The 27,063-nt window shown below is 39.9% G+C and overlaps 2 protein-coding genes across 4 annotated transcripts in view; both read left to right on the forward strand.

Annotated features, from left to right (window-relative positions):
* hspg2 (heparan sulfate proteoglycan 2) overlaps positions 1–27,063 on the forward strand; it is a 157,964-nt gene that overhangs the window by 95,865 nt on the left and 35,036 nt on the right. Inside the window, exons 36-56 of one of the 3 annotated variants that reach the window (XM_088081829.1) lie at positions 5,528–5,598; positions 6,557–6,621; positions 6,738–6,878; positions 8,607–8,798; positions 9,121–9,159; positions 9,637–9,741; positions 11,336–11,629; positions 11,728–11,778; positions 12,387–12,470; positions 14,770–14,862; positions 14,954–15,046; positions 16,753–16,983; positions 17,555–17,668; positions 17,765–17,892; positions 18,391–18,477; positions 18,950–19,008; positions 19,711–19,875; positions 20,082–20,192; positions 20,511–20,611; positions 21,119–21,299; positions 26,104–26,163. In XM_088081829.1, the coding sequence (XP_087937955.1) occupies positions 5,528–5,598; positions 6,557–6,621; positions 6,738–6,878; positions 8,607–8,798; positions 9,121–9,159; positions 9,637–9,741; positions 11,336–11,629; positions 11,728–11,778; positions 12,387–12,470; positions 14,770–14,862; positions 14,954–15,046; positions 16,753–16,983; positions 17,555–17,668; positions 17,765–17,892; positions 18,391–18,477; positions 18,950–19,008; positions 19,711–19,875; positions 20,082–20,192; positions 20,511–20,611; positions 21,119–21,299; positions 26,104–26,163 (2,465 nt within the window). The remainder of the gene's footprint in view (positions 1–5,527; positions 5,599–6,556; positions 6,622–6,737; positions 6,879–8,606; positions 8,799–9,120; positions 9,160–9,636; positions 9,742–11,335; positions 11,630–11,727; positions 11,779–12,386; positions 12,471–14,769; positions 14,863–14,953; positions 15,047–16,752; positions 16,984–17,554; positions 17,669–17,764; positions 17,893–18,390; positions 18,478–18,949; positions 19,009–19,710; positions 19,876–20,081; positions 20,193–20,510; positions 20,612–21,118; positions 21,300–26,103; positions 26,164–27,063) is intronic. The other 2 variants (XM_088081831.1, XM_088081830.1) reach the window with 2 other exon arrangements.
* On the forward strand, positions 478–5,505 carry LOC148188667 (uncharacterized). Its single transcript, XM_088081463.1, has 2 exons — positions 478–485; positions 577–5,505. Exons 1-2 carry the CDS (start codon positions 478–480, stop codon positions 2,249–2,251), a joined length of 1,683 nt encoding a protein of 560 aa, XP_087937589.1. The 3' UTR covers positions 2,252–5,505.

Genomic DNA, 27,063 nt, shown 5'->3' on the forward strand with positions numbered 1-27,063 from the left:
TGAAGTTTTGTGCTGTTCCTTTAGATCTGCTGGTGGTTATTGTTCTCTTGGATTTATTGATTTTCAAAACGTAAGGTCATTCCTGCTGCGGGAGAATAATATATCTCTGTTATAGGATAAGGGGCCTTTGGTGGTTCTGAGTATGTTATCACTCAGATTTTATTGTTCGTGGAAAAGAAATTTGCCAAAAGTGAAATAAAAAGTGCTGTTTGTCCTGAGGAAACCTTTAGTTTAGTTGGCTTTAGATCTTTTGCTTTTTTCTGTCCTTTGCTTTACCTCTAAAACTCCTCTCAGAGGTTGCTTTCTGCTTCAGCTTTGCGCTTTGCTGGTAGCAAAATTTTTAAGGTGTTGGCTCGTGTGATTTCTGCCCGTGCACAGACCAAATATATTTTCTGGGTCTCTACGACATAAATGTGGACGTGGCATTTATGAGGACTCCTGTCTGGCTGATCAATCTTTGCCGCTCCGAGGGCAAAGATGGCGAGGTGACTTGGGTGAAAGACACAACTTATAAAACGTTTATTATCTGAACGTCTCTGCCTGCATCATACCTGACTTTGCTGTTTTGACATTAAGAGAAGAGAAGCCGTCTGCAGACAGTTGTGGGGACCTCTTCTTGGAGAAGAACATAGACGGCCTCCTACCTGTGGGATGTGGAGCTGAACCGGTGTTCAATTTCAGCTGGGAGAAAGAGATGTACGGCAGCGGAGACAATGATGAACCTATAGAAACAACCCTCATCCCTACTAGGGCTTTATTGTCTACTGCAGCCCACCATCGCACTACTCGTTCCCCTGCAGCGCCGAGACTCTCACCACGCTTCACACCCAGCCCAGAGAGTCGACACTCCAGCTTCCAGCACCTGCTCCGGTTGCACCTGAACACCTTCAACCAGAGACTAAGCATGCTGGAGAGCAACACGCTTGACATGAAGGACAGCATTCACAGCATGGGGGACCAGCAGAGTCAACTCAACACCCAGCTGAAGGAGCTCCTCGCGTTGCAGTCAGCTGGGGAGAAGAACAAGAAGATTAGCGAGCTGGAGAAGAGCTACATGGACATGGACACCCGTTTGAACAGACTGGAGGGAAGGCTGGAGATACTGATTGACGGCTTCACAGCGTTGGCTCAGGAGATAAACAAGATGAAACGTGCTAGACATGTGTCCCGTTCGCCACAAGAAAGGAGAGTCCCGCCTTCACTTGTAACAGTCCTTGAACTCCCAATGTACTCAACGCCTCGGCCTGCAGTCAGAATCATACCGACAAAAACGCCATTAACCAGGAGAGCCACAGCGCCCAAAAGCATACCGACCCCAGGCCTCCCCGTGAATAAATCCAATTCTGCTCCTCAGAGAGAGAGAAAACTCAAACCATTACCCACCAACACACCAGTAAAAAACACAGTCACAAGGTCATCCAGAAGTCAAGTCTCAACAGTCAAGTTAAAGACCAACCTGAGTAAACCTACGTCAAAATCTGCTTCTCAACCGACAGGGAAGCCTGTCACAAAAAGGCCTGAAGGTAGGAGGTCCGCTGGGGCAGCTAAACGTGTTTCACAGCCAAGTCAAACAAAACCAAAACAAGAAGCCATTACAAAATTTCAACTGGAGCCTCCATCTCACAAACCAAAGCTTGACCAGGCCAATAAAAAAGATTCTTCAAGCTCGAAAAACAATGGACGTAACAAGTCTTTCAGATCAGATGCACCAGCTCCAAGGGAGGTCCAGGAGGGTCGAGAGTCTTCGGACGGTGATGCAAAGAAAACGTCAAAGCCAAACAACGGCAACTCGTATAAGTTGGTCTCTAAAAAAAACAAGACTTCTGCAAAGATCACAGTCACAACCACAAATCCTACAAAGGTCACTCCTGCTAAGAAAAAGTCAAACACAACAGTAAAAAGGGTGACTCCTGCTAAAACCAAGGTGACTACTACAAAAAAGAAATCCAACATCACAGTAAAAAGGACGCCTCCTGTTAAAGCCAAGGTTACTACTGCGAAGAAGAAGTCCACTACAACAGTGAAAAGTAAATCAAAGTCCCCAAAAACCAAAGCTACTACTGCGAAGAAAGTGACTAAAAAACCCCAGCAGAAGAAGAAGAAGACAAACGCTCATTCTGGCGTTTTGGATCTACTGCGTCTTTTACAAGGAGATCACAAGTCAGCAAAGCAGAAAAAGCATCAAGACGGTTCTCTTCATGTTGTCCTGGGAAGGCTGGCCATTCCTATCAAAATTATCCCTGATGATTAGGGAACAGTGTGCTATATTTTATTTTTTTTTCCCATTGTTTTTATATCTCAAGACTCTGATCCAAATATTTATGTCTATTACTGACACCACGTCAATTATGAAGGGACTGATTTTATGACACTGTTATTTTAGAGGGACTTTCCAGATGTTTAATGCCATCCTGATGTGGTGTTATGATTTTTATACCATTGGCTTTTAAGGTATATTTTTTTATAATCTGAACGATTGCACAAAATCCTGCTATGAAGAGTTAGCTTAGCATTAGTACCTCTTGTGTGTATACATTTGTCCGTTGTGTTGTGGCCAGACTACCTCAAGTTTTACAAGTATCATCCCCAACCCTTTGTTAGATTATATTGAAAACCCCATGCCCATCTTTTTTTTTTTCTTGCATTCACATGGGTTTGCCATGTGGGTATTTCCGATTATATGTGTTGGTATCCTAGAAACACTTCAATGTTACTTTGTGAAAAGGGCTTATTACTTGCAGTATATGTTTTTTGTGTTGAATGTTTTTAAACAAAGAGCCCCAACATGTTTTACAATTTGGATATTTTGAGGTTTTTCATTGTCATTATTTGTAAAAAAAAAATTAAAATTTAAGGATAAAGAGCCATCATTTCACAAACACGACTAACGATGCAACATCTTGTGAATGTACATGCTGACACAATAAATATATGCATCCACTGAAAAGATAGAGAAAACTAGAGTTGTTCTGATACTGATACTAGTATCAGAAATGACAGTGATACTGACTAAAATGTTCAGAATCAATATCTGGGAGGCAAAAATCTTTTTCTCCAAGAAAAACCTAATAATTTTGTAATGCAGAGAGTTTTAACGGTAATGAGACTGACTAGCAACCATTAATTAATTGTTATGGATGTTTATGGCCTCAGAGGATGAATTCAAATGGTTTTGGTGATTCCTTGGCTTTTCAGTCAATGCCACCAGCAGGTCAAATGTATTTTTTCCAATACTTTGGTTTATGAGAAATTACCAGGAAAACTAATGACACTCCCACCAGCCTCTGCTGTACTCTGTACCTCCTATACATCGTCACGTTAGCACTCGGTCATTAGCGTAATTCCATAACAGATTTGCGCAAAACTCAAGCAATATCTTTGCCAAAATTGTGTTTTATCGTTTTGCGTTTCTGCAAAGTGATGTTATGTAACTTCGCAATAACATTCCAGCGTGAAGAAGCATGAAAAACATTAGCAGGATTATTTCTATTTCAGCCAGCGCGCTAGCCGCCATTATTTCCAATCGAAGGCGACATAGGCGTGTTATGTGAGCGATACTGGAAAGGCAAGCCCCTTTAATGTGGGAGCGGCCATGTATGGGGGATTTCTGGAAGGTGATAGTCCATGAATTCACAAAGGAATTGTGGATTTAAAACTTCCGGATGATCCACTCACGTTTATGCGATGCAGTAACACCTCTTGTAGCGCCTGCTTCATCGTGCCTGAAGGAGCCAGTTCTAACCGACAAGTGCATAGCCATAGCATCGTGTGACCTATAAAAGTGGGAAAAAAAAGTGTTTCCATTGCCTGAAATACCACCTCATGCAAGTGTAAAAAGGTTTTTACCATTAATGGGAGTATTTTCGAAATTGACTTGTTTCCATTTTTTTGTATTTCAATTTGTGCAATTAAGGGTTAATGGAAACCTGCCTATGCTGTCTGCATGGCTGTAGACTCTGTCTGATGGATTAAACCTCTTGGGAGCATTAATGAGCAGAGCCTATTTCATGATATTCTTCCAGTTAGGTTATAAGACATCTCGGACTGGTGTATAAAAAATGTCATGGGTTTAGCAACAGGATGTAATCCTTGGGGTCAAAGACTGCCAGCAGTGGATTTCATGGAAACACAACCTTTTGGGGGAATCTTATAAAAACCAAAAACATGTAAAAAGTTCAAGCATCTGTCAAATACATTAGCTCATTGACATTTGACATGAGAGTTATATAACCAGAAAACTCATAATGAGGCCAATGTGGAAGGGAATCATCCTCTGTGAAGACTGACATTTTACTGCAAATGGAGCTGTATTTTGTATTTACCTGTTTTTGCCCCACTGGTGGCAAACCAGTAGTTATTGAAACCAAGGTATTGGATGCCTACCACCGAATGTTTCCTCTAGTAAGACTGAGGTTCGGTTTATTCAGTGAAGATCTCTCCTATCACTAGCATTCAGAGGAATGTATGGAATGCATAGTAAGTAATGCATAAAGGTCATATCTAAGTTTAAACTGTGTGCATAATTGTTTAGTTTCATGTCAGTGTGATGTGAGAGCACATTGTTTGTCATGTTGTGTTAATCATGAGCTGTATGCATTAATAGCCTTAAGTTGTGAACATTTTTAGCATTTTCCCATGATCAAATCTATTTTTCTGTATTTTTTATAACCCAATGTAATCAGACTATACTCACTTAAATCTTCAAAACAACACTGACTGAAAAGACTGAGCGAACTACACCTTACAAACTATTGTACGTCTCGTATCGTACGTAAGTTCATAGCATGGAAGTCCTCTCGTTGGCTGTTGACCGGCGGAGCTGCCAGAGGACAGGTGAGGTAAGACGTGGCAACCTGTACAGATCTGTCGTTGGATGAGCCTTTGCTCTGGTGGCAGTGGCGATGTTTGCTTGGGTAGAAGGCGTATTGCTTGGCTATGTCACGATAAACAGAATGACTTTCCTCTTTAACTTCTCAGCGTCTTCTTCTACGTCTCTTTATATCCGTGCCATCTTTACTCATCTCTGTTCTGTTCCAGTTCTGGATTTATGAAGCTTTTGTTTCAACATTGTCTTAAATCTGGTGATATTTTCTCTGTTCCTGTGTAAAGGTGTTCCTCAGTTTTGGCTGCCCCACACTCATATTAGAGATGGAATCAACATCTGAGACATGTTGAAAGTTTTAGCAGCGGCTGTGCTTCATCCATCTCCAAGCAGTATTTCACAGTCTTTTTTCGCTGGGAAAACAGCTTGTATTCAGGGCAAAAAGCTGGGTGTGAATATAAAGACTAGTGCTGAGTGCAGATATGTTCATTTACTGGTTGGAATAACTTTGTCTGAATGACTCAGTCCTTTGTTGGTGGTTAAGGTTTGTCTCGGGTCAAGAAGACTCCCCAAAGGACACAACTCACCACATGTATCACCTCTTGCAGACTTCCCAGCTTCCTGTCTCATTGTTCTTTGGGTTACAGCTTGTATCCTCCTTCAGTGGAAATATTTACTCAAACACATTGTCTATTTTTATTTCAGATGTGCTGCAGGATACACTGGCAACCCACTGCTCGGGCAGAGATGCACTGTTGGCAGCAATGAGGTCAATGGTACGTGATGTGTTTCAATCCAGGGTCATGACCAACATTGTTCCATCTTCTGGCTTTTTCTTCAGGGGGGCACCGAGTTATCAGCCAAACATTGGTATAAATAGCCGCCTTGTTGACCATCATCAGCCTTTTAGCAAATACAATGACATTCACCGATGGCTGATATTTTTCTGTTGTCATCTGTTGTCATCAAAAAGCAAGGCTTGAGACTAACTGTGGCATGTCATCCAGGGGACAACAGAAAACACTTATTCTACTTTTCTGGGACGCCTTCAAGACTCACCACAAGGGACACACACTGATGTGAATGTGAATGCTGCATTATGAACAACAAATCTGTGCTGACTCAGAGAAGAGCAAGTTAACATTAGCTGTAAGCAGCCGGTGGCTGCAACTAACAGTTTACGAAGGTTGCATCAGTTTCATTATGATGCATTCAGCATCTATTCCATAAAAATGAGTATTAGGCAAAATTATATTATAACGCTTTCGTGATGAGTTACAGTGTATGTATGTATCTTCTAAAATGTAGCTTTTGGTGAAAAACTTATTGAATGTATATTAGAGAGGGAATTGTGAAATATTATATAAAGTAAAAAGGCTTTTGATGTAAATTTTTTTAAAGACGTTTTTAATTTGTCTGATGAAATCTGTGCTCATTCAAAGGTAGTGTAGAAGTGTAATAAAGGTCTGAATTGCTTTAAAACTATTACTTTTTTTTCATAATGAATATTTCTTTGATTTGATGATTTGATTTGAATCCTAAAAACACATTGGTATCAGCTGTCAAATTAATTGTTTTAACATCTGTATCATCCCAGAATTTTCTATTGATGCATCCCACATTCTTTATCTTACCAAAAGTTTCAAAGATTTCCTTTGTGTAATTAATCTGAATTTAACAAAGTGTCTCTAAATAGAGAGCTGGTACATAATCTGCTCTGCTCTCCTGCTCCAGGTAACTGCTATAACTGTGACCAGAGAGGAAGTGAAGGCTGCACCGGTGGTGTGTGTCGCTGCAAGGTGATCAAACAAACTGACCGTCTGGTTATTGTTATCATTCGTGTCCTCGCTCCCACTCCTAAGGAAGATTAAGATGGACTGCTTGCATTGTATTTTTCTTTGATACTGTGTCGCAGATGAACGTTGAAGGCCCATCTTGCTCCAGCTGTAAGCCTGGAAGCTTCCATCTCAGCCCGCAGAACAAAGATGGCTGCCTGTCCTGCTTCTGTATGGGCGTCACTCAGCAGTGCTCCAGCTCTACACACTACAGAGACCTCGTAAGGCCTTTAAAGGGTTCATGACACAATGATGTGGCAGCAGCGCTGCGGTTCATACCTCTGAAGTTTGCTCTGGATGAAGCAACCATGCAAGAACATGTTTATGTTTGCGCTCATCACACCAGCCTTAAGTCACATTTGCCAACCTGATTTTCCAGGGAGACTCCTGTTAGTCATTGCCACAGTAATCAACACAGTTCTCCCATATTTCTTCCCATTTATGTCAGATTGCCAGACCTTTTTTTTTTACTTTCCATTATCACAACATGTTTCTGACACAGAAAGGCGTGTATGTGTTCTTCGGTTCTAAGTTGACTGTTTCCTCCTTGCTGGCGCTTCCCCCGACTTCTCCGAATCAGGCGTGGCTGACCACGATACAAGTGAATGACGGGGGGCTCTAGCTGGGTTTAAGGGGTGCCCTGGAGGTTGGGCATAACCTGATTTACCCTCATCTGCAGCAGCAGATTACCAAACCTTAACCCAAAAACTAAATCAAATTAGAGGTATTTAATATATAAACACTTTTGCGTTATTCATTATTTTGTTATTTCCACTCTTTAAGGGGCTGTTCACATGGTAACAGTTCTTGCATGAAACATGAAACTTTTGTTGCAATTTGGCCTTTTGCTCACACAACAACAGTGTTTTCGGGGCGTTTTCGTTTTCACAATGTTATCGTATGAACATGGATTTTTTTTTTTTTTAACGCAAAGGAAAGACTTTTCCGGTTTTAATCGGGCCATTTCTATGTAAACGTGGCCTAAAAGTCACCAGAATGCAGTAAATCTCTGAAACTCAAATATATCTGGAGGACGACCCCCAGACCCCCTGATTTGGTTTTAAAATCCTCCCTATTTCTAAGGTCTCAAGGTTGGGAAGTATGGCCTTAAGTGGTTCCAAACCAGTGAGATCACATCCATCAGTGGTGTTGGAGATTGACTGGCATCTCCCCAAATAGGCAATTATCTCTGCACATCTACTCTCTCCTGCATAACTGCAAGTTTAAATTTTGACTTCTTGTCTCTCAGAATTTCCCCAGTGCTAAAGGGTGAGAAATGTGAACTCTACAAGGTCACATATAGACTTAATATTTAGAATAAGTCTTACAAGAGCAAACAAAAAAGACGGCTTGGCACCAAAGTGCTGTGGCCTGCCAGTGTAGTAATTTTAACAGATATGTAGAATATCAAGCAGAATATTTTTTACCAAATGTCTGGCAACAAAAGCATCTCCCACGCCTGCTTTGGATGGTATTACCTTTTTTTTTTTTATCTTTCTTCTAATTCTCTTTTGCCGAGCTCCAATGTTACATAAGCCCCCCATTGTTTCAGAGGCTTTCTTTCTTTCTTACATGTACTGCAAAGATCGACAATAGCAGCTGATTAGCCAGTTGTTATGAAATCTGCACATTGTTAGAGGCCAGTTTTGGAGATGATCATCTCTGTCTCTAAAGTTCTGATAAATTTACATTATTCTTAAAGTTCAAGATGAGTTCAACGACTGAAGTCTAGTTTGTTTGGGTTTTTTGCCCTTAAAGTCGGCTCCCATTCTGAATTTTCTCATGAACTGACTTTTTTACTCTCCCGACAAGGTTCATGCAGTCAGCAAAGTGAGCCATATGTCCAGCCACATTTAAAATTGCTTTAGTAATATTTTAATTTTTTATATATTTTTGCACTGTATCTTTTACTGGATCTTGATTGTATTCTCAAAATGTGCTCCCCGCAGGTATCCTCAGTCTTTTCTCCAGGGAACTTCCAGGGATTCGCTCTGGTGAACCGTCAACGCACCAACCGCATCGCCACTGGTTTCACGGTGGAGGTTTCCACTGAAGGCACTCAGCTGTCCTACACCAACTTTGACTACCTGGGACAGGAGCCTCATTACTGGCAGCTTCCAGGGGTCTACCAGGGAGACAAGGTCAGTATCCAAGAGCGCATAAAGCGGCTTAATCGGTGAAAGTAACTCGAGCAAGACCACGAGCCCCTTAATGCTTAATGTATAAAAGGGGCTGAGCAGCACTCATCAGACACTTGTAGACCATTCTTATTCAATCTCTATTTTGCTGCTTCGTCTTGCTTCAGACGTCAGCCAATCTTTCTTTTCAAGCTTTTTCAGCCTCTGCAACTTCTTTGCCTCCATTTAATCTTCTTTAATCTGTGTGCACAGGGTAAAACGATGTGCACAGCACATAACATAGCTCTCTCTTTCTCTTTGTTTTTTGCCTCTGCGCTCTCTATAGAAAGATTCTTTCTTTGCTCGCACGAAACGAGCAGATCAGGTACAGTAACGTCAGTCAGTGGTTTTCATGTTGTGACTGTAGTCTTTTGTTTGCCGTACGGTGTTTGGCATGCTTGGAATAACTGTTGATGTGGCATTTTGGGTCATACTAAATGCCATACATTGTACTTTTTGCATATCTGTACATGATGGATTTACAAACATCATGCTTTGGGGTTTTAATAATTGTTTTTATTGGAAACACTGTGTTTCGCAGCAGTTTTTGCAGTTTGCAGCTAAAGTTAGCCACCAAATGTCTGTTAGATTCGACCACTTACATCGCAGTGCATTTTGCACACAGAAATTGCTTTCTGCTCCACATCACATGAGCCATGTAAACAGATTGATCATTAATGGTCCATTAAAGAACTTCATACCATTTAACTTTGCTCGAATAACACTGCCATAACACTCCCAAATACCATCAGCTCAGTGGTAAGGAAAGTGATCAAAGAGCTTGCTTTATCCACACCAATAGAGCGACTCGCACTCAGCAGAGGAGCAGCTGAGGAAGGATGCGTCTATTTGGAACCTAATGGCCTCTGAACGTAAAGACACCCGCAGATCCAAAAGAGCTAGACAGGTATTTGGTATAAACTGCACTGTAGAGCTTTAAAATGAAGGTAACACTTCTAATGAGAATAACTGATGCAGTGTTTGTGTCATTAACACGCTGACAGTTTGTGGACATTTATGGAAATAAAACCCCCTTAGTTCATAGATGTAGCAGCATGGAGGTTTACCTTGGTTTGATGAGGGGTCACTGAGCAGAAGCATGTTGTGTCAGACTCTGCGTGTGCATTTGCATGTGTGTGAAATATAAAGAGGTTGGATCAGGAAAGTTTCGAGAGTGCAAGAAGTTGTTGATTTATGAGTTTTGTCCGTGTGAGTCAACTGTTTGCAGAGAAAGCAATTCACCAGGGCCCGAACTAGGGATGGGAACGGAGAGCAGGTTCCAAATTGTTTGATAATCTTTTGAAGTCATATGAAGCCGAGCTTATCAATTCTTCATATCGATGCTGGGCTGTTTTTTGACAGCTGCATGTTACAAAACCATGAAATCAAACTTGTGTCTACGTTGCTGAAAACTCACAAAAAGGAGGAGTCATTGTGAAGAGGAAGAAATGGTCCAAAGCGTGGCTTCATGGAGAAAGATGACAACAGTGTTGCTTGTAACATCTGTAAAATGATTATTTTAAGTTCAGGTGAAAACACCAGCAATATGCTGAAATTTCAAATTTTGTTTTACTTGATAGGGACAATGTAATTTAACTCTGTTTCAATACAGAGTTTGAAACTGATGTGTTGCACAAAAAGTTTATAGCTACATATTTCTAATTTCCAACTCTTGTCCCTAGTTGTCCCTTGGACTTAAATTCCAGGACTGCCATGTATTCATACTTTGCACATAAATGCTTCCCAAACAAGGGTTAGCCCATCTGTTAAAGAAGGTAAATATCTGGTTATAATATATTTGATGAAAACAAAAAGGCTAAAAAAAAAAAAAAAAGTCATTCACACTGTGTTCACATTCAGATAATAAACCATATCGATAACACTGAAAACCTGTTTTGGCCAAATTCTGGAGAAGAATTGCTAATGGCATTGGTATCAATAAAATCGTATTCCCATTAGAGATGGGAATCACCAGATATACAATTTCATCACAATACTCTTGTCTCAATACAACATTATTGCAATTTTAAATGTTTTGTGATATGCTGAGTATAGTGACAACATTTATTACAATATATTGGGATTTATTACCTTTTTCAACTGCAAATTTTGCCAACAAAAGAAAAACAATATCTGCTCTCTCTAATGAGATAAAGTTTTAAGATTAAGTTTTTTACATCATTTCCATTTTCAATATTGATCATATATATAAAACAAAAAAACGATACTTGGCAATATAGCTATACAATATTGCCATATCGATATGCAGTATCGATATTTTTACCCCGCCCCTAATTCCCATCCCGAGTTCAAACATTGTTGTGCAGCAAAGTCAGACATCACAGACTCAAAGGCATGACGGAGCATGTTCACCTGCTTGCAGTGATGTACGTCAGTTTACAGCGTGAAAGATCAAATTCTGAAACTGTCTCCATCATTTGGTCTGTTCCCATGGTTACACATCTTCTGTATCCCTGGTACCCGACTTTCCGCCTCCCCAGGGTGACGTCAGAAAGCTGGATGATGAGGTCTGGGCGCTCTTCTCTAACTTCTCCAACGGACGAGCCCGTTCCCATACATCCTTTCCCTCTTCCTCTAAATCCTCCTCATTCTCCTCCTCCTCTTCTTCTTCTTCTTCTTCTTCTTCTTCTTCTTTCTCTCGGATCCCATCTTCCTCTTCCTCTCGCTGGTCTTCGCGTAACATGAGCCCCCCTTCCCCTCCGTCGGGTATCTCCTCTTCTGTTAGACCAACCAGACCCCAACACTACTCCCCAGGCCACTCTCCCTATCTGCAGGTACACTCTGTCAGAGATTACAAAAAGGTTTATGAGCCTTTTTTGTTTTTGGGTCATATCGGTGACTTCTTGTGTTTCTCTTTGGTGCGGATCAGCAGAGCAAGAACACGTTGAGCAAGACTTCTGCTCGTGCCTCTGGGGACAGCAAGGTAGACAGTGGCATTACTGACTGGTTTTTGGTGCAAGTTAATTAACAACCAAATGTCCTCAGTTTGTCCAGGGCGGTTAAGAAACTTGTAGCAGCACCGAACACATTAAAATTGCGATCTACTGAAGTAACACACAATATATTTAGCTTATAAAGATGGATAATTCACACAATACCAGTGCTCAACTGGGTGGTATTTTCCATTGTTAAGCAAATAGCTCCCACTCTGTGCTGTCACTGTAATTGTCCACTTGAGAGTAACACTGGTTTTTGCAGTCCTCTGTCATTATACTGTTGTCTGCCTCTTAGTGCAGCGCATGTTAAGCTGTCATTTTCACATTATTGACAGTGGAAGTTGTTGTTTTAGTTGTCAGACAAAGCACAGTGCAGCTTCTACGCTGTTATCAAACTGTCAGCGGAGCCTTTAACAGCACTAAACAACATGTACTTTAAAGAGTTAAGCTTTATGTTACACATTTTTCCCGACATTCTTGTTTGGCTTTACTCTTGCTCGCCTGCTTCTCTGCCTGCTTATTATTTGGTCTCGCTTCCTCTCTCTGCATCTGTGGCTTATTCTCTCATGCCTCTCCTTCCTCCTCTGCCTCTCAGTACGCTCTGGTCTACAAAGGTTTCAGCTTGCACCAGGATGATCTGCTCTACTGGCAGCTCCCAGCGCAGTTCACAGGGGATAAGGTAACTGTGACAACATCGGGGTGACGGCCCCTCTTGACCTCTAACCCACACCCTCAAGGTCACAGAAAACACACACATTTAGCATCCTCCAGTCCTCCCACTTTAGCCCTCATCCTCCCCTCTGTCCGCTCCCTCACATGTTCACACTCACTACCTCCCCGTCCCGTCCGGCCCCCAAAGTGTCCTCTAGACTCCCTGATTTACATTCATCCTCTGTAATAAGAGAGACATTTACCATGTTATCATGACAAGTACACACACACTTTATCTGTCACATAAAACTAGAAACGAGGAATTACTCCAGAATTTCACCTCCTAGTTTTCCGTGATTTAACCCTTTGAAACCTACATTGACAACACTTTTTGTCTTGTTTTATTCAGACGCCTTTCACGAGATTTAAAGCTTTAAACTCCAGGTTGATTTCTTTTAAACACAGGTAAAAAAGGCATTGAGCAACTGGACAAGAAATGTCTCGCAAATTGCAAGAAATTTGTAGATGTCGAAAAATTTTCAGAGAATTATATTTTTAATTGTCGTAATTATATATTTCTAATAATTTTAGAATTACCATAGTTTTTAAGCAGGTTTATTAAAAAATTATTTATTTTTAAATTTATTTTCTGATATGTTGTTTGTTTTATTTGTGTGTTTGTTTGTTTGGATTTTTTGTGCCAATTATGACATATCTTTTTACTAATGTCTTGCTCATTTCTGAGTTATCTCTTCTTCTGTTGCTCATTGCCTTCTCTTCCCCATGTTCTTTATAAAAATCAAGCTAATTTGCTGAGGATTCAAAGGGTTAACATTTTTTAAAGAGGGTTTCAAAATACAAATGCAAGAAGTCATATAAGTGTCTTCTGTCTCATGAAAAAAGGGTGATTTGGTGTCGTGTCCCCATAAAGCTGGCAGACTCTCAAGGGAACAATAAAACCTTCAAAACTTTCAGGGCTCTATCTGACACCTGGCATAAACTGTCAGTGTAGTTTCAGACCAATGCTGTTGTCATTTTCACAGCCAGCGCCTACATTTTGAAATTACCAAATGCACTCTTGCCCATCTGTGTGCCGATGGGCGTGTAGGTCCTGAAATGAGGTTTGGTAAAACACATTGTTATTTTAAGGCAGCAGAGAACGATTGCGCCACTGACCAACAAAATCCTCATCTGATGTTAGAATGGTGCGGTATGTTTTCTGCTTTCTAAAGGCAAAGCAAGTTTATTTATACAGCACATTTTAGCCACAAGGCACAGTGCTCCACATAAACATTAAGACATAGTGTGAAAGAGACACATTATAAAAGGACATTTGTATGCAATTAAAAGTTAATTAAAGAGCCAGAGAATTGAAAATGAAAAACAATGCATACATAAAATACCAAAAAATGTTATAGTGCAGTCAAGGAAATGTATAATGTATACTTAATTTATATAGAAGGCAGCGGCAAAGAGAAAAATCCTCAGCCTTGATTTAAAAAATGGACTTAAAAGTACATAATTTTGCTAGTAAGATATTCCTACATAGGCATGTACACACACTCTGCTTGTTACACACAGAAAGTTGCATGAATAGGTTGTGGGTGGATGGAATAATACATGATTAATGAGGAAAAGATTAATTAGATTCTCTCAAATGTGAACATAGCAGAGATCTGAGCAGTGCCTCGTCTAGTAAATGCCCACTTGTTTTTAGCCCCACGCCCACAGTTTGCATTGCAGGCTTTCTGTCTATTAAACATTAAAGGGGAACAGCAGCCATTTTCAAACCTACATGTTATCCCTATATTCTCAAACAGTCCAGAAATATTAGTTAACATGAATTATAGTCTTCCTCATCCAAAACACATTGAGACGTACTTATCTGGCTTTAAGAGAGAGCAGCTTCCAAATATTGACTGAACGTTCTTAGGTCATGGAAACAACATTAAAAATCTTAATTTAAGTGATGCTCCCTTTTATCCACAACCCAAGCTCAGACAATCCTGATGAAATCACGATGACATCATCAGGATTATTTTTTTTTAGATTTTAGAAAGCTTCCTCCAAAGCCACAGAAGATATCGCTCCCCATGTCGAGTAAACTGAATCCTGTTAACATGGTAACTCTCAGATGTTGAAATAAACTTTTTCCTCACATCCTTTTAGTCGGGTGGATTTGATGTAACCGTTCACTGTGTGTTGCTCTAAGAAGCCATCTGGCTTTGATTTTGCCACATTTGATGTTTCTGTTTCATCGTGGGAATTGCAGCACTGTTTGACCTGGCAAAAGATCTGAAGCCTCTCCCTCCCTGACCGTGTCTTAGGTGGGTTCTTACGGCGGCAAGATTAAATACTCCATCTCCTATGTGGCCGGTCCAAGAGGAACACTACTTGACGACGGTGACGTGCAGATTATTGTGAGTATATTCGCTCGTGCTGATTCACTGTATTCTTCAATGTTTGCCTGCATTTGTAGCGTTTGCTCACCTGTCAGTGTTGCTCCTGCAGGGGAATGACATCACTCTGGTGGCTCGTCAGCCGTGGCAGAGGAGGCAGCAGGGCAGCAGAGAGACTCACCAGTTTGAGATCGTCTTCAAGGAGGTGAGTCGCTCCTGACAATGCTGTCACATGGTGAACATTTAGAAAGCAAGCATCAGGTTTCTCAACCATGTCTTTAGACCACTGTTTAATTGCTACAAAATTAGGACGTGTATGAGAAGCTGTATTGGAGTTATCATTATTATTAACAAGTGACCGACCAGTCCCAACACTGTGTTTAAAGATTAAGGTGGGGCCATAGTTGAAATTAGTGACTGATTTTTACGACACAAATCTGCTGCGGTTAACTATCTGGACAGTCCAGCATGCCGTACATCTGCTTAGTATGTGTAATGAAGTCAGCAAATGTATTTTCAGTTGCTTTGAAGTTATCTGATATATAGTCTTTGAAATTATCGTTTGATTTAATGAGATTTTTAAGTGTGGACTCCAGACGGCTGAGTCTGCTGTCAATTTTTTTTAATTTGGTATCAAATTTGGTATTCATTTGGTCGAATCTGTCTGTTATTAACTGGCGCAATGACTCCTGCTCACAGGCCTGTGCTATTGGCAAGTTGTCTTGAACTGAGTTGTCTTATCAGCAGCACGTGCACGTGCAAAAGTGCGGGCACATGTGCAGTGCACATGAAAAGATTTTTTTTTTAATCTCTGATCATGATACACTAAATTAATGTCTTCCGCTTCTCTACTCCCTACCATAGACCCATTCTTTTGTCATTTTAATGGACAGGGGATCTATAGTAGGAGACGGAAGGTGAACCGTGTATTACTCATCTGAAAGCAGGAAAACTGAAGATTAATTTGTGATGCATCTCAGCACTGTGTGTCAAGCTTTTGTAGCCTATAATCTATGGTAAACGTGGTGTTGTCTTTATAGGGGTTTCCATGGATGGAAGTGTATAATGGCCATTTTCATGCTCAATTATGTCTCAAAAGTTTTAAAGCAATTTTAGGGTTGATACCATTTGTTACTCAGATTTGGTGCTAACTGCAAGCATTTTTTTACCACTGGAGAACTGATAAAAAATTCAAATTCAAATTCCTCCAAAATACCAAATTAAGGCACCAAGACCTCAAGAAACACTATAGAAAAATAGATGCTGTGATTTGGTGTCAAGAATTTTTAATGTTTGGAGATTTCTTTAAGAGATGCATATTTTTGGGGTTTGGATGACGAGCACTTCTGTTCTAGAAACTCAATAAACCTGTGATTGCCGAGTATCCCCTGAATGCCCCACAGATTAGTTTGTGTTTGTGTGCAGTTTCAGGCGACCATGATTATCCTAGAGGATTATCCCAGAGAAAAAAAGGTCTCACTACAATTAAATAGTGCTTTCAGCTTTCCAGTCATACCTAATTAAAGCAATTCCAAGACTGTTTATGGACCCCAGCATGCAGAATTATTCAAATACACCTTTTTTAGAATAGGCAAAAAAAATAAAAAAATAAAACTATATATATATATATTTCAATTATTTATTTATTTTTATTTATTTATTTTGTATTTAGCTTGTTAGTTATTTAGCCCCTCCCTGAGAAGCAAGCATAATGTGGCTGGTACAAATGGATTCCTTCTAGTTTCATATAATCCCAGTATCCACACTCTAGCTTTAAAACAGACTTTCTACAGCCTCCGAAAGACAGAAATCTCAGCCAAGATTGCTGGCGTCCCACAGGATGGAAGAGGTAAAACAATAAATGTGTTCTTATTGCGTGAGAAAAGCCAAAGCTTTCATCTTGTTTTACAGGAAAACTGGCGTCGTCCTGATGGCATGCCCGCCACCCGAGAGCACCTGATGATGGTTTTGGCCGATCTTGATGACGTCCTGATTCGAGCGTCCTACTCCACTGAGATGCGCTCCTCCAGTATCTATGACATCAGCATGGAAGTCGCTGTGCCGAACTACAGCGGCTTGGCTCAGGCCCTCGAGGTGGAGCAGTGTCGCTGCCCTCCTGGATACCAGGGACTCTCCTGCCAGGTGAATCATCCACTCTGTCCGAATTTTGCTGATTTTTTGTGAATTGTTAATGCTAATTTATAATTTAACAGTTTTTTGTTTTTTTTGTGTTTTTTTTATTTTTTTTTTTACATTTTTTGTATTATTTAACAGTGTTGTTTTTTTTATTTAAAAAAAACTTTTTAAAGGATTTTTATCATTTTACGGGTTTCAAAACATCTTTTCAAAGAACTACAATAAATGCTAATGCTAAATAATCATTTTACAGTTTTCGGGGGGGGTTACATTAAAAAAAAAAATTTTACAGGTTGTTATCATTTTACAGGTTTCAGTACATCTTTTCAAAGTACTACAGTTAATGCTAATACCAATTCATCATTTTACAGTTTTTCAAAATTATTTTACAGGTTTTTATCATGTTATTGGTTCAAAACATCTTGTCAAAGAACTACAGTTGAAAATTAGCCTGATGCTTAACACTGGCACGTTTACAAAATGTTGATTAATGTGTGTTGTCCTTATAAATCAAAAAAATGAAATGAAAATGAAATAGTTGATTGTCATTGTCTAACTCCTATAATGTCTTTTTAAGGACTGCGCTCCTGGATATACCCGCACTGGAGGAGGTTTATACCTGGGCCACTGCGAGCTCTGCGAATGTAACGGCCACTCTGACTCCTGCCACCCTGAAACTGGCATCTGCACGGTATGACGATGAGCGTGTGGCCGATACTGGTCCTGTTTTTGGTTGATTATAATACCCTGACACAGATTTCTTCACACAATCTGCTTCTCCCTCCAGAGCTGCCTGCACAACACTCAGGGCGAGCTGTGCGAGCAGTGCGCTCCTGGCTTCTTCGGTGACCCCACTGTTGGCACTCCAGAGGACTGCCAGCCCTGCGCCTGCCCTCACACTGACCCCGACAACCAGTGAGTACTGGCACACACACACACACCAAGACTTCACATTCCTCCTCCATTAATAGCTCAAGACAACTCTGTTAACGGCTCGCTTGCTCTTGTTTATGCAGCAAATTCTGCCGTCTTGTTAATTTAGGACTTTGATTCATTTCCGCTTATTAACCTGTTTCCTGCCAACTGACAAGAAATATTATATTCACTTTCCCACTGAAATCATCCGATTGCATACCCTTACTTACTTCATTTTAACAGATCTGGATTTTGTTGCCTAGTGTTAGTGAAAATCAACAGTATATTGAAGGAATAGTGAAGAAATGTTTCAGTTGCTTTCAATGTAAAGAGTCATATTTTGGTGACTTGCTCATAGCAATGTTGGAAATATATGATTAAAATTGTTTTGGAAAGCAAAAGTTTAATCTGGCATTTAAATAAGGTTAGGTTCAGTTGCTATTGAAATGTTTCTCTGCTCAATGATCTTCTTGCCTGTGTGTGATATCCATGTATCAGGTTCTCCCCAACCTGCGAGAGCCTCGGAAACGGAGGCTACCAGTGCACCGCCTGTCAGCCTGGTTACACCGGCCAGTACTGTGAACGGTAAGATAACCAACATGTTTTTGGACCAAACAGTTCTGGGGACTCCCTGAAAAATATATATCTGTATAATCTGTTTGCAAGCGCCATGTTTTTTTGAAGCCTGGACTTCACAGTCGGTCCCTTCGTCTGTTTTCTGTTTTCTGCCTTGTTTTTTGTTTAGTTAGAAGCCACTTTTTGTTTTGTGGTTTCTGCTGTTGACTAGCCTAATAGGTTTTCAAAGTTGCGGTTGCTCGTTCTGCATTGGTTGTGTTCGACTAATTAACCTACACATACACTCTTGATCCCTCTTTGGTTTGGAGAATACGTCATCTAAAATTCTTATATTGTATGGGTTTTTATTGTGAAGCACTTTGCAACTTTAGTTAAGAAAAGCGCTATGGAAATTAAGTTAGGACAGCCTGCAATTTTCCATGACATAATTTCAATCAAAGCTTAAGCTGATCGTGTTTGTGTCTATTTTCAACATCTTCAGTTGTGCTCCTGGATATGTTGGCAACCCGCAGGAGAGAGAGAAGTGTCGTCCATACGATGGTAAGGCTGTATTTCACTTTTGTAGAAATGTGACTTAACAGTGCTCATGTTCATGATAGAAAACATGAAAAAGTTCAAGATTATGCCCATGTTCCCAAGAGAAAATAAAGTGCTTGTGCTGCGTGTGTGCTTGAAATATGTGGCCACATATACTCTGGCACAATCAAATTAGGGGAAAAAAAGGTTGCATGATTTGCAAATGAGGCTAAAAAAAGTGAAACTTTTATTATTGTGAACCTTTACACAAACAAAAAACAACACAAAGAAACACAAAGCTTAATAACAATGCAGTTTAATGAAGATTACAAGCAACAAATTTAGGCCTATGCCTGGCCAATAGTTCCCATTAACCCTTGTTAAACCAACACTTTTCATATTTACAGTTGAGTTATTGTGCAGATTGAACAAACACACGTAAGGTGCTAATTAATGAGCTTCAGAGGTGCTGATGGTTATATTTGGTGTGTTGGACAGATTTAGGCAAGATGTTTCATCCTGCTTTCAATCTTCATGCTAAGCTAAGAAAATCATTAGTTAGCTGTAGTCACCATTGGCTGATGTCCATCCAGCTTCTCTTTGTTCAACAGAAACAAGAAATCGAATTCATTGTCTGACTTTGTGAACTTGCACTCTGATGCTGTTTGTTGTGATACTCTCAGAGAGCATCCCTGATGAGTTTGTTACGACCTTTGCACTTTGCAGCTGCAGCCTCGCTGGTGGTGAAGGTTTATCCAGAGAGGGTCCTGTCCTCCCAGGGTGGCCCTGTCATCCTCCGCTGTCAGGTGTCCGGCTCTCCTCCACACTATTTCTACTGGTCCAGAGAGGATGGACGACCCATCTCCAGCAATGCTGACAGACGCAGACAAGGTACGGCACACACTTTAACCACATGATCACAAGTTTTATGAGATGCATAGATGTGATGCTGCAGATCTGAGAGATCCAGAATATGTTATGTAAGATGTTTTTTTGTGCAGTCTTAATCTGAATGCACAAATGTAACAGAATGGATACACGTATAGGACGACATGTTACGTGTGACTCGGACACCTGTGTCTCACCTGTGTGTGCAGGAGCAGAGCTGTTCTTCCCCAGCGTCCAGCCGAGCGATGCCGGCGTCTACATCTGTACCTGCAGAGACCAGCGCAGCACCAACAGGAGCCGCGCTGAAATTGTTGTCACAAGTGTGTATGGTCTCGCTGTCATATTAGCAGAAAGGTTTTCCCCTCATGCAGCACACAAAATATATGCTTCAGCTGCTGTTTATCATCATAACATTTATGTTCTAAATCTACATTTATGAGAGAGAAATAAGGAAGCAAACGATGCTTTATTTACTCATGTTGCAATAATAGAAAAGCTGCCAGTCATTAGATTTATTTATTTTAATGTTTTTTACAGGCTCTCCTGTAAGTGAATTAGCTTTGATTTTGTAATTTGCAATACTTTAACTGTATGTATGAACAATCAGCATAAAGATAATCATCTCTTTATTTCACCAGGTGTCCCATCTAAAGCCATTGAGGTGACGGTCGAGGAGCCCAGAGCTCAGACTGTCAGGGTGGGGTCGACTGTCAGCTTCATCTGCACTGCAAAGAGCAAGGTAACACTGGCCAGTGATCAGTACTTCACATTATTGTTTTTATTTATTAAGAAATATTTGCACAATTAAAGGGATCGTTTGGGAAACACTACACCACAGATTTTTGGTTTTAGCCATAGAATGCATAAAATAATGTACGTTATATACATACATACCATTTCATCATCTTCAGACCTTCAATCCAGTTTTTATGCAGTTTTTAACTGTGTGTAAATAAACTAAACTAAACTATACATTTAAAAGGCAAACTGTGGGACACTCCACTGAAGTTTTAAAATAATATCAGGCATATCACCCTCTTTTGCTTCGTTTCCATCCAGAATCAGACGACTCGAAACTTAGTGGAGTGGGTGAATTCAAAGGCAACTGAAGTTTATGTTTAATAGAAAGCACGTTGCCAAGCTGCTGTCATTAGATTCAACAGAATATTTAGCCTCACCCTATCGTATGTTTGAGACAGTGTGTATCTCATGACTTGTGTGTGTTTTTCTGCTCTCCTCTCCACAGTCGCCAGCCTACACGCTGGTCTGGACACGGATGGGTAACGGGAAGCTTCCCAACCGGGCCATGGACTTCAACGGCATCCTGACAATTCAGAACGTCCAGCCCGAGGACGCAGGCGTCTACGTTTGCACGGGCTCCAACATGTTTGCCATGGACGAGGGCAACGCCATCCTCTACGTGCCAGGTTCGTGATCCACGGCACCGCATTCCATTACCCATCACCCCCTGCTACTCTACCAGCTCTGGCTCATGTAGTTTCCCTCCCCTTAAACTCCAGCTTGCGGTGGTGCATGCTTCTCTGCTTAACTGCATCTCTCATCGTGCACTATCAGCAGCTCTGGGTTAACAGCATAATAAGCTTGCAGTTCTAACTCTCGATGCTTTTGCCTTCTGCTCTCAGATACCAACATATAAGCTGTGTCTGATTATCGTACCGCCGTTCCAGCTCCTTTTTTTAACTCACTGATCAGTGGATTTTCCTGGACTTTATATGAAGAAATACAGCTTGTGGGTTTGGTTAAAACTAAAACTGTAGAGCGCAAATTTTCCAGATAACATATGGGGTCAAGTATGCAGTTTTAGACTTAACCAATGGGCACTAAAAGTCATGACACATCCACTACATTTAGACCAAATGTTTCAGATCAGGGATTTGTGGGTAATTCTTTCTGCCAACACTCTACTGAAGCTACTGCAGATGTTTTCTTTCCTTTTTTGATATTTTGGGTTGAATAAATCGGTGGTGGTTTGGTTGCTTCTCAGTCACTGGTGGAGTTTTCTGCTGTTAGAGGTTTCACTAGCCGGGTGCTGGATTCTGGTGTCTTTAAAGGGATAGTTCGTATTTTTTGAAGTTGGGTTGTCTGGGTTACTTATCCATAGTCAGTGTATTACCTACAATAGGTGGCGTTCGTCGTGCCCTCAGTTTGGAGAAGCAGGCCGGAGTATTTCACCACGGAAGCTAAGCTGCAATAAAACGCATTTCAGATACCTAAAAAAGTCTCACCTAAAACAATATCATTTGAAGTGTAAACTAAATTGAGAGTTTGTTCACTGCTTTACCTTTCTGTCAGACAGATATCCCTTTTCCACCAAAACTAGTGCATGTAATCAGACTGTTTTAAATACAGATAAACCTGCTAAAAATAGGCTGCCAGTAGAGCAGGGCTGTGTACACGGCTCTGCATCAGACCAGTATTTCTCTCTGTGTGTTTTTTGCTTTTTTTGAGCAAGCAGCAGAGAGGCCTGTGAAAACGTAACAGTGGTTACTTCTTTTTATATATCTCGTACTTATTAAGCGTTTTTAAAACTCAGTGAAGACTAATTTAGATAGAAGTTTGAGTGCTGCCTGGACGATATTTTGTGTTGGTGCTTCATTGCATATTGACGGTTAAGGTGCTGAAGTTAGGTCATTATGTGTTTCCATCAATGACGATCAGAGCTGGAGGCGATAAATAACCATGATTACTACAGAGTCATTTTACTTGGATGTGAATGCCAATTATAACCTTTTCCATAACATTAAAAAGCCAGACGTTAGCAGTAAGGCTGCACAATATTTTTGCCGAAATTCAATATGCTAATATAAAAACAATTCGTGTGGCCAATGACCGATTCGGATATTGATATATTTTTCCCCACCTAATTATTCAATCTCTACTGCAGTGGAACGTATTATGCATACTCTTATCATAAGCAGAATAAACATGAAATACAATATTTTCAGTGTATTTAATATTCATTCTTGTCCATCGGGCCGATGTTTTGTATATGTTCACTTTGTCAGTAATTTAAAAAAAAAAATAATTTTGTGATATTGGCAGAAATCAGCATGTTGGCTGATATCCAATATTTCATTTTAAAGCCAAAATCTGCTGATACCAATGACTTGTCAATATCATCACGCATCCCTAGTTAGCAGGTGTCAGTGCGTTTTTTGTGCAGTAAAAAAAAGGACTTAACGGCTCGAGGAAGCAGTAGTCCAGCAGCTCCCGTGTTCAGTGTCTGTCGATGGAGTCTGTCTTTTTAAAGAGAGCATATATCTCGAAGTTGAGCAAAAAAAATGACCTCCCCATCTGATCAGGCTTTCTGACGCAAAGCAAAAGCGGTGAAAATACTCTCAATATTGCATACACTTAATCTGAAACAGATTTTTTTAGTAAAATACATTTTGCTGCTGTCCCGTCCACAGCAGTGCTTTGCTTAGTTTCCCTTTTGGCCTCTTTAAACTGGTGCTGTTCAGATTTTACATCTACTGTAGGTAATACAGTGAATATGGATAAGATCCTCATACAATCCACCCAAAAAAATCTGAGCTATTCCTGTAACTTTGGGCTCCTGGGGTCCCTCCCTGTCTGAGCTGTGGTGTAAAAATGATACGGAGGAATGTGGACGCCACCGTTGGTGCTCAGTGACTCTGCGACTGACATGCAAAGAGGACTTCAGTGTATCTGGAAGAGAGGAGAATTTGGAAGAATCCCCGATTTCTTTGTGTTGTTCCACTCAATTCAGTATTTCTTCCTGAATTTACCATCTGCTGAATGAACAAAACGGTGCTATTTTAGCCATGCAGTCGGAAACTGTAACATACTTTTATTCTGCTGTAATATCACTCCTTCATTCCTTTAGTGTCGGCAAAAGTCAGACCTGTTTGTATCGATTCTAACTTGTCAGGTTTAGTTGGTAAAATATTTAAGATCTGACTTGAAATGCAAAAGAACTTTTTTTAATCTTAATTCTGTCAATGATCATCTCCGATTGTATATTGTGGTCTTCTTTATTTACATCCTTGTTTTTGGCACATTTTCCTATTTTGATTGACTGAAATATGATACCTTGAAATGTTTCCATGAAATCAGCTATAACAGAAATGTTGGAATTTCTTTTCTTTCTTTTTTTTGGTATTTTTTTTTAAAGGGAATTGGCCATGTGAATGCAATTACTTTGCATGATGTGTGTTTACATTTAGGCAATTTCAAGTGTTTTTATAAGAAAATATTTTTATATATCTCTATGAACATCATCAATTACAGGTCACATTTAAATTCTTTTTTTATTATTATTATTGTTTGATCTTAGCTTTATTTGTTCATTCATGACTCAAAGAATATATGATTGCAATTATACCCAAAGGTGCTTCTGTAAAGATTTTACTTTTTTTTAAATTTCTTTTGAAAGAATCTGATGTACTGCACACATGTCACATTGTAATGTATTTATCTTAACTGTGAAAATATTTTGTGAAAAAGAGAAAATTGATTAAAATAATGACAATTGATCAAAGTGATTTGCAGGTTTATGGATTGGGCTCATTTGCATATATTACCTTGATCAATTCGAGATAACCACAAGCTGTATGCCGGCTTTTTAACAGCTGAAAGCAAACTATTGTTTCAGTGTTTAAAACTGCTTTTTGCTACTAACCTGCATGTCCCGTGTGGCTCCATCTGTCCTTGTGCTGCTGCGCAGTTTTCAAGATCTTTGAGTGTATGTGTGTGTATGTGTGTGTTTGTATATCTTGATTTTGAAACTGCAGCATTAGAAGCATTTTGGAGTGTTGTTATGTTTGGTTTTTTGTGCTTGTGTAGAGCAGGGATACTCAACTTGCTTCGTCCAGGGGCCACTTTTGCAAAATGACAGGAGACCACAGCCATATTAATCGGATAAAGTGAAAGAACTTTAAAAGGACCATAACTTATCTCTCTATAAAATTCTTTCAGTTTTTTTTTTTTAAATTAATTTCCTTATTAAGGAGGATTTGGTGACATCATGCAGTAAAAATTTCAGCTAAAACTTTTGCAGAGTGTTGTTCAGCAGGTTCTTTTACTCTGAGCCGAATTAGAGGTCTCGTCCTCTTCAAAACAAACAGACCAAGTGATTTAAAGTACGGTACAAATACAGAATAATACAGCTTCACGTTACAAATCAAGTTTCTTTTTTGCTTTCTGGCGTGTCACAGAGAGGGCATTAATACAGCACCTGCTTATGTGTGCTCACTTTTTCTTTCTGATAACTTAAGATCCAGACTTTTAGGGTTTTTACCAGGAGCCGAATTATCCACAGAAGTCTCTTCTTCCCCAAAACAAACATTATATAAAGCAGTTTCATGAAATAAAAAACAGTTTTTGACATAAGCGGGTCATTCTAACGTAACGAATACACAATGACTCTTATTTTCAGGTTATTTTACATTAAAGAAAATATACTTGTTATATTCAGTTTCTGCCAATATTTTCCCCTAAATCCTACAAACTCTGCATTAACTTACTAAATTGATTAACTTGGCACAAAGATTGACAGATAATTCAGATATTTTACTGCATTTATCACAGCAACTGACATTTTTGTTAACCCAGCTTTATTTTGATGCATTTTATGCACTCAGGCACTAAATAAAGTGCTAGAGTGCATAAAAGTATTCATTCAAAGTACAAAAGAAATTCCCAGTGCAATTCAGTTTATTTTCATTTTGAACTATGAAATGGTCGGCCGGCCACCTGGTATCCTGTCGAGGGTCAGATTTGGCCCACGGGCTGCAAGTTGAGTATCACTTGTGTAAAGTGTGAGATAATCATACGGACACTTTAACCTACATGCTTCAATCCATGGTTTTGTTCATTTTCTCAATAACTATACTTCAGGTGAGTGTGAAAGTTGAATGCACAGAGCTTTGAACTAAATGGCACCAATTCTAAAGATAAAAATAAAAATCAAATTGGAAATTGAATCATGAGCTTAAATGGTAAAAATATTTTAGTGCTTGTTGTAAAGTTGGTGCCACTTTAGTTTAAGTTCACATATATATTTTTAGCATGTTTACGTCGTGTGTGATGTTTTTTGTGGAATCAAATGGACAAAAACCACGGCGGCCCACATTTTGAGATGGATAAGTGTCTCCGGGGAGATGGGAGGTAAACTGCTGTAACCGTGAAAGCTGACCTGTCAGTTTACCTGTCCCCTCCCCCCTCCCTCCCTTCCTCCCACAACTCCAGAGGCCTCACAGACTCAGATGTTTTACACAGCCTATGAAATGTTTGAAGGACACGGAAAGCGTAAGTCCGCATGGGCATGGTTTCCTCTCTGCCCGGCTCCCTGGAGGGACCCTCCTCTTCGCTCTCTGTGTCATGCATGCACTCATCTTCCTCAGCACGGATACACTGGTGGTCTGGTAGCGCTCATGTACAGTCAAGCAAGCAGAAAGTCTCTGCAAACTTCTTTCTCTGTCTTATTCTCTTCGTAAGCGTCTTTAGTTGGATTAAGATCTAAAGATGGATATTTGTTTTCTGTAAAACTTGTGAAGTTCCTGTCTTTGTTAAATTGTCGGAGCTTGGATTGTACATGAGCATTACTGGCTCCCGTCGGGCTCTTTGGGTTCATTTGGGTCCATCACTGCAGGAAAATGTGCATGATCAATTTCACGGGCAGCTCCTCATGAATGTCGAGTCAAGTTTCCGTCATTAAAAAAAGATCACAGTGAGGTGTCGTACAGTAAATATTGGCCTTACTGTAAAAATAGAAATAAAAAAAATAAAAACTGGTATTTTAGAAGACAAATCCAGTACATTACACTAGAGAACCAATAAAAGCTGTGGGATAATGTAGAAAATGTCCCCTTAAAATTTGACAAAATCATGCAGATGTAAAGAAAATCAATAAAACCAAAAGAAATGATTACAGTTTTACCCCTTTGAAACCTGAAGCAATGTCACTTTTCTGGAGTTACTGAAAGATGCCTTTCATGGTAATTTAAACCTTTGAACTCTGAGCGCACTGGTGCAATTTCTTGCAAAAACTCTTTTAAAAAAAAAGAAAGGCATTGTGCAACTTTTACAACAAACTGTAAAAAATTAATAGATTTGAAAAAAAATATTTTTTAAAAGGTAGGGAAAAATATTAAGGGAAAAGGAAAAAAAAAACTTGGGAGCACTATATTTCTAATCATTCTAATTTTT

The sequence above is a fragment of the Plectropomus leopardus genome, chromosome 9 (assembly GCF_026936395.1).
Source record: "Plectropomus leopardus strain MGB_pleo_1.0 chromosome 9, ASM2693639v1, whole genome shotgun sequence".
NCBI classification, from domain to species: domain Eukaryota; kingdom Metazoa; phylum Chordata; class Actinopteri; order Perciformes; family Serranidae; genus Plectropomus; species Plectropomus leopardus.